We start from the raw sequence: 7,802 nt of genomic DNA on the forward strand, positions 1-7,802 counted from the left end.
CAGTCGGAGGGCTGATGCCGAGGGAGCGGGTGCTGTCGGAGGGTCGGCACCGAGGGAGTGGGCGCTGTCAGCCCCACTGTCATGACTCCACGTTTCTGTTCAAAATGTCTGCAAGGCCCTTCATTGACGCATGAAGGAAGTGGGCACCGAGCTAACTGGGAGGGGAAGAGGGGGCAGCAGATTAGGAGTTGGGGGGGGGGGGGGGGGAATTGGTTTGACCAAAATGTTGGTCAACGGAAAGATCAGAGTTTGAAACGGGGCCTAAGTGGGTTGAGGGGGACGGTGGGGCCTACAAATGAGGGATGTGAAGGGAGGCGATACGGAGTCAGAGGAACGAAGATCTTGGTGACTGAGGAGGGTCTGGAAATCGCAGGTCGGCGGGGAGGGTCAGTGCTGGTCCACAGATGGGCAGGTTAGGGAGGATTCACCATGGGAAATGCAGGGTAGAGGGGTTGGCTGCTGTTCCGGGGGGGGTCGGCGTGGACCCGATGGGCCGAACGGCGTGCTTCCACATTGTAGGGATTCAGTGAGGGAAAGAGCAGGGACGGATTTGAAAATGAGAAGTTGAAATTCGAAGTATTTGACAGGTTGGGTGTGTGGGAACGTGAGTACAGAGCCGGGGGTGGGCGTGGGAGGAGCAGAGATCCCAATGACAGTTGGCGTTGTGTGAAGCATTAATTGGTCCTAGTCAGTGGTGGGCAGTTTACGATAAAATTGGTTCCATCTTGTAGCCTCTGAGGCCTCAATATCAAGCGAGCCTTGCCCTGCGCAGACATTGACTCATTTCTCTTCGATGCAAAATACATGTTGTTCACGTAATTTTCATTCTCTCTCTCACAGGGAACGTTACTTAGGGACGCTGCTTCAAGTGGAAATGATGCTGAAGGTTTGGTTCCCTCACGTCACCACGGCGACGCCAGGCGCTGAAGGCTCCGGGCCTACAGGAAGTGAATGCAACACAAGAAAGGTACTTGACCCTGATGGGTCAGGACCCTGGCAGCGAAGTTGCGAGGTCTGTTCAGGGCGCCCCGTCTGGGGCCTAAACACTGATTTATGTGACTGGGCCTCGTTTGGAAGCGGGAAATCGCGCAGGCGTGCTGCCCGTGGTGGACATCTTTGGATGCCCTGGGCCGTTCGGACCAGGGAGGGCCTGAGGTTGACCACGAGGCCACTGCAGTCAAATAGCTCGCCAACAGCGAGCTTCACGTGGGGGCAGATTGAACTTGGTTTCAATTCAGTGAACCGTAAAGTTCTCGTGACGAGAATTAGCCAGATTGTGTGCTGTGAAGCTCAGGAGGAGGCCATTCAGCCCATCTAATTAATACCCCTCCCTACTCAATTTTCCTGAATCTCTCTACTTCCTAGAATTTTTCCAATCCCCCTGCTTTTGAAAGTTCATATTGAATCTTCTCCCTTCCAGGCAGTGTATTCTGGATCACAACAGCCTCGAGAAAACAAAGGCTTTCCATCTCTTCTATCCATGTCTTGTTGGGGACTGACCCTCCAGCTTTCCTTCACAAACTCGATCAAAACCCCTTTGTGATTTTGAATGCCTCAGTCCAATCTCTCCCCGAACCTTACACATAGTCCAAATATCGATTTCCTTTTATGTAGGTGTTCTTGCGAATTGTCCTGTTGGGCACAAATCTTCCACAAAACGGGTCTTTCTTTCTCTCTTTCATATAGTATTCATGGACATTCTAGTGTCCATAACTGACTCCCCAAAACAGGCATAGATAAGGTGACTAGCCAAGGGTCTTTTCCCTAGGATGAAAGAGTTTAAAACTACCAGGTATATTTATAAGGTGACAGGAGAAAGATCTAAACAGGACATGAGAGGCAACTTTATGACACAAAGTGGTTCGTGTGTGGAATGAACTTTCCTGAGGAAGCAGTGGATGTGGATACAATTGCAACGTTTAAAAGACATTAAGTACGTGACTAGGAAAGGTGTGGAGGGAAACGGCCCAGGAGCAGACAGGAGGGACTAGTTTAGTTTGGAAACTTGGTCAGCATGGACTAGGTGGACTGAAGAGTCTGTTTCCATGCTGTGTGACTGTATAAATGTTCCAGTTCCTGACGATCGTCAGAAGGAATGAAATTGAATGGGGAACGCTGACTGATGACTGCATGACTTTCGGCACCGTTCGCAACTCCTCAGATACTTGAGCAGTCCATGTCAAAAAGCAGCGAGACCTGGACAATACCCTGACAAGGGGCAAATACCAGTTTTGCAACTTATTCAGGTACATAATTCTTCAAAGTTTGCATCACGGGTAGACAGGGCGGTTAGGAAGGCATTTAGCACGCTTGCCTTCATTGCTCAGACCTTTGAGTGTAGTAGTGGGGACGTCATGTTGAGGTTGTACAGGATATTGGTGAGGTCTCTTCTGGAGCACTGTGTCCAGTTCCGGTCTCCTTGTTATAGGAAGGATATCATTAAGCTGGAGAGGGTGCAGAAGAGATTTACCAGGATGTTGCCTAGAATGGAGAGTTTGAGTTATAAGGAGAGGCTGGACAGGCTGAGATTTTTTTCCCTGGAGCGTAGGACGTTGAGGGGTATATAAAATCATAAGGGGTATAGATAAAGTGAATGGCAGGTGTCTTTTCCCTAGGGCGAGGGCTTCCAAGAGCAGGGGGCATATTTTTAAGGTGAGAGGAGAAAGATGTAAAAAAGACATGAGGGGCAACTTTTTGACACAGAGGGTGGTTCTTGTGTGGAATGAACTTCCAGAGGAAGTAGTGGATGTGGGTACAGTTATGTTTAAAAGACATTTGGATAAGTACATGAATAGGAAATGTTTGGAGGGATATGGGCCAGGAGCAGGCAAGTGGGACTAGTTTAGTTTGGGATTATGGTCAACATGGGCTGGTTGGACCGAAGGGTCTGTTTCCGTGCTGTATGACTGTATCTAAGTTCCAGACAATGACGATCTCCAACAAGGGAGAATCTAGCTATTGTCCCTTGGCATTCAATGGTGTTACCATCACTGAATTCCCTCCCCACTATCAACATCCTGGGGGTTATCATTGACCAGAAACTGAACTGGACCAGCCATATAAATACAGGGGCTACAAGAGCAGGTCAGAGGCTGGGAATCCTGCAGCGAGTAACTCCCCTCCTGACTCCCCCCAAAACCTGTCCCACCATTGACAAGGCACAAGTCAGGAGTGTGATGGAATACTCCCCACTTGCCCTAGATGGGGGCAGCTCCGACAACACTCGAGAAGCTCCACACCATCCAGGGACAAAGCAGCCCCCTCTTGGATTGGCACCACATCCACTCCCTCCGCCACCAATGCTCAGTCGCAGCAGTGTGTACCGTCTACAAGATGCACTGCAGAAATTCACTAAAAATCCTTAGACATCACCTTCCAAAACCCATGACTGCTTCCATCTAGAAGGACAAAGGCAGCTGATACATGGGAACACCAACCCCCTGTAAGTTCCCCTCCATGCCCCTGACACACACACACACCGTCCCAACTTGGAGATATATCAACCATGCCTTTAGGATCAAAACCCTGGAACTCCCTGCCTACCGGCACTGTGTCCCCACACCATGCATGATGGGATTGCAGTGGTTCAAGATGGTGGCTCACTCCTGCCTTCTCAAGGGGCAACTAGAGATGGGCAATAAATGTTGACCCAACAAACGTTTTGGGGAAAAAAAAAGGCCTAAGTGATCCTCTCAGTTCAAGGGGATGGCAAACAAATAATAGTCTTGCCAGAGATGGCCATAACTCATGATGGAATGTTTTTCTCAAAAGTGGTCAGGGGTGGGGGTTCAAGGGGTAATTGGAATCACATAGCCTGCATCTCATGAAATTAAAGAGAGGTAGGGAGCCACAGGACTGAGGGATAGTTGTCATTGTCATAGGGTCACACAGTTTGGAAACAGACCCTTCAGTCCCATCAGTCCCATCAGTCCATGTGAACATAATCCCAAACTAAACTAGTCCCACCTGCCTGCTCCTGGCCCTATTCCTCCAAGCCTTTCCGATTCACGTACTTATCCAAATTTCTTTGAAATGCTATAACTGTACCCACATCCACCACTTCCTCAGGACGTTCATTCCATCTGCAGAGCGCCCTCTGTGTAAAAAATTTGCCCCTCGTGTCTTTTTTAAATCTCTCTCCTTTCACCTATAATATGTGCCCCCTAGTCTTGAAATCCACCAACCTAGGGAAAAGACACTCACATTAAATCTATCTGTATCACTTGTGATTTTATAAATCTCTGTAAGGTCACTTCTCAACCTCCTACGCTCCAGTTTCAAAAAGTCCCAGTCAATCGAGCTTTCCTTTATAACTCAAGCCCTCCACATTATTTATACCCCTCATGATTTTCTAAACCTCCGCAAGGACACCCCTCAACCTCCTATGCTCCAGGGAAAAAAGTCCCAGCCTATCCAGCCTCTCCTTATAACTCAAACTCTCCATTCCCGGCAACGTCCTGGTAAATCTCTTCTGAGCCCTCTCCAGCTTAATGATATCCTTCCTGTAACTGGGCGTCCAAAGCTGGACACAGTGACTGTCACCCAGAGTAATTGTGGTTTGTCTTCTCTCCCCACCAGCACATACGGACCGGGTCTTCGGAGACCAGTTCCTCGTGGGAATCGCTGTCCCCTTCATCGTTCCGAAGACCATCCTTCAGCGACGGTGCCCCCCAGGAGTCAGCAGACCGCACCCCTCCCTCCAGGAGCTGGGAGGAGAGGTCAGAGCTCAGGGGAGGCTCGTGGGAAAGGGTGGCTTGGCGTGACGGCCCACTGGAGCATCCCCCGACCCTGCGGTGCCTCGCTTTGGTCATGCAGGACGGCTCGGACCTCTCCTCCTCCACAACTACTACTACTACCGCCCACCCCGAAGCCGTCTGGCCAGTCCAAGGGGCCTGGGCTTCCATCGTCAAGAGTTCGGCTTGCCAGAGGCATCCAGGCAGGAGCAGCAGTGCCCCACCTTGCATTCCCGCTGCCCGCAGCTCCACCACATCCTGGCCACTCGTCCTGTCATGCGGTTCCGTCGTGCTGTTGGATCTGCCAGTGGATTATGGGAGACAGAGCCAGAAGTAGGCCCAAACTCAGCCAGCTCGGGCCTCCTCCCACGGATTTCATTTTTTTTTTTGGAGAGGAAGGGGAATACCTGAAAGACTTGCGTTTTTATAGTACCTTTAGTCACCTCAGGATCTCCCAGTCAATGAAGTTTGTGTAATCACTGTAGGAAAAGGGACTGATTGACACACAGCAAACTCCCACGTAACAATGGAGAATTGACTTGGTGTTGGTTGAAGCATTAATATCGGACACTGGGGAAGGAGAACTCCTCCCACATACAGGTCTTCCTCAAAAAGTGGCAGCAGGATTTTTTTTTTATGGCCACATGAGAGGATGGATGGAGACTTAGTTTATTGGCGCTCCCTCAGCGCCGACCCTCCGACGGTGCGGCGCTCCCTCGGCGCTGACCCTCCGATGGTGCGGCGCTCCCTTGGCGCCGACCCTCCAAAGTGCGGCGCTCCCTCGGCGCTGTCCCTCCGATGGGGCGCCGTCCCTCCGATGGTGCGGCGTTCCCTCGGTGCCGACCCTCCGACAGTGCGGCGCTCCTTCGGTGCCGACTCTCTGGTGCCTGCTCCTTTGGCACTGACCCTCCGGTGCCCGCTCCCTCGGCGCTGACCCTCCGACAGTGCGGAGACACAGAGACAACTGCCTCAAGTGTCCTTAAACTCATCTGGCATCGGCTTGTCAAGCCCGGAACAGGGCACACTGTTTTTCCTGATGCGAGCCAAAAACTGGGTACGGCTTGGAGGTTTGGGAATAATTTCTGAGGCGAAAAACTCTTTGTGGGTTTGATGGAACGTTCCAGCAATCAACAGGATGTGGTTTTGGGCGACCAACTTTCTTTCTCATGGTTCGCATCCTGCCTTCATCTGCCAAACTACTTGACAATACCTTTGCGTCATTTTGAAAGGTGTTTGCGATGGTTTAACTGAATAATTGCGTGGTTCTGTTTTTAGTTGTAAGGAGACCCTCTGGTGAAGGGGTAAATCCCCATGAGACCCTGGAGTAGAAGATTACGGGGAAAATGGAAACTGTCAGCCAAAATTGTGTGTCAAAATAAAAAGCGGAATAGTTTCTTAACTTCACATAAGAAACTGGAGTGGGCCATTCGAGCCTGTTGTCCCTCAATCAGATCTGATCCTGGTCTTGATTCTTTCTCTGCACTCTTGCCTCCTGCATCAATCGGAAATCTGTCTTAACTCGAGCTGAGAACATATATTCAGTGACCCAGCCCCTGCCACTCTCCGTGGGTGAGAATTCCACGACCCTCTGAGAGAAGCAATTCCTCTTCATCTCCAATGTGAGACCCCTCGTTTTGAAACTACGTCCCAGCCACAGTTCTAAACATTCACCTTGTTAAGATATGCCTGGGGAGCTTTTCTGTTTTAATAAGGTCACTTTTTGCACTTGCAAAACTCCAATGGGTACATTCCTCATTGGAGAGATCCCCCCTTCTTCCCAGGAAACAGTCTCTGAACTGAAGGATCCTTCCTTAAAGAGTCAGAGTTGTACAGCACAGAAGCAGACCCTTCGGTCCAACTCGTCCATGCCCACCAGATATCCTAAATTAATCTAGTGCCATTTGGCCCATATCCGTCTAAACCCTTCCTATTCATGTCCCCAAGCAGATGCCTTTTAAATGTTGTAACTGTACCAGCCTCCACCACTTCCTCTGGCAGCTCATTCCATACATGCACCACCCTCTGTGTGAAAAAGTTGCCCCTCAGGTCCCTTTTAAATCTATTCCCTCTCACCTTAAACCTACACCCTCTAGTTTTGGACTCCCTTACCCTGTGGAAAAAACCTTGACTATTCACCCTATCCATCTCCCTCATGATTTTATAAACCTCTATAAGGTCACCCCTCAGCCTCCAACGTTCCAGGGAAAATGGCTGCAGCTCCTCCCTTTAGCTCAAAACCTCCAACCCTGGCAACGTCCTTGTAAATCTTTTCTGAACCCTTTCAAGTTTAACAACATCGTTCCAACAGCTGGGAGACCAGAACTGAACACAGTATTCCCTAAGTGGCCTAACCAATGTCCTGTACAGCCGCAGCATGACCCTCTCAACTTGTATACTCAATGTTCTGACCAATGAAGGAATGCTTATGAAATGCATTCTTCACCGCCCTGTCTACCTATGACTCCACTTTCAAGGAATTATGCACTTGTATTCCAAGGTCTCTTTGTTCCACAACACTCCCCAGGACCCTACCATTAAGTGTATTAGTCCTGCCCTGCTTTTTCCTACCAAAATGTAGCACCTCACTTTATCTAAATTAAACTCCATCCTCGGCCCATCTAATCAAGCTCCCTAGATGAGGAGGAAACACTTCTTAAGCATCCACTCTTTCAAGGAATGCCTCAGGACCTTCTCTGTTTTAATAAGGCCACTTTATGTTCTTGTACAATTCCAATGGGTAGAGACCCAAACGTTCCTCATTAGAGAGACCCTTTCTAGCCAGGAAACAGTCTCTGGACTGAAGGACCCTTCCTTAAAGAGGGAATGTTTCTTTCCCCCTCTGCACCCAACACTTATAATTTAGTCGAAATGGACAGAAATTCAATAAGGACACAACAACGATGGTCAAGTGCCATCCAATAGGTGAAAGGACATGTTGGGTGACCAATAACAGGAGGGGAGGAATGGGATAGGGAGGTCATGTGATACAGTCTCGAGGAATACATCCAGCTGGATTTGGCCACCCGAGAGCGTAGTGGGTGAGGGGTATGGGCCTTGTGTTAGCACTAG

The 7,802-nt window shown here is 49.7% G+C and overlaps 1 protein-coding gene across 2 annotated transcripts in view; it reads left to right on the forward strand.

Moving 5' to 3' along the window:
- Window positions 1-6,644, forward strand: part of ciarta (circadian associated repressor of transcription a) — a 13,637-nt gene extending 6,993 nt beyond the window's left edge. For both annotated transcript variants that reach the window (XM_048620389.1, XM_048620388.1), the window contains 2 exons: window positions 841-967; window positions 4,579-6,644. In XM_048620389.1, coding sequence (XP_048476346.1) covers window positions 841-967; window positions 4,579-5,070 — 619 coding nt within the window. In that variant the 3' untranslated portion in view covers window positions 5,071-6,644. The remainder of the gene's footprint in view (window positions 1-840; window positions 968-4,578) is intronic.
- The last annotated feature ends 1,158 nt before the right edge of the window (window positions 6,645-7,802 follow it).

The sequence above is a fragment of the Rhincodon typus genome, chromosome 46, assembly GCF_021869965.1.
Source record: "Rhincodon typus isolate 14 chromosome 46, sRhiTyp1.1, whole genome shotgun sequence".
Taxonomy (NCBI): Eukaryota; Metazoa; Chordata; class Chondrichthyes; order Orectolobiformes; family Rhincodontidae; genus Rhincodon; species Rhincodon typus.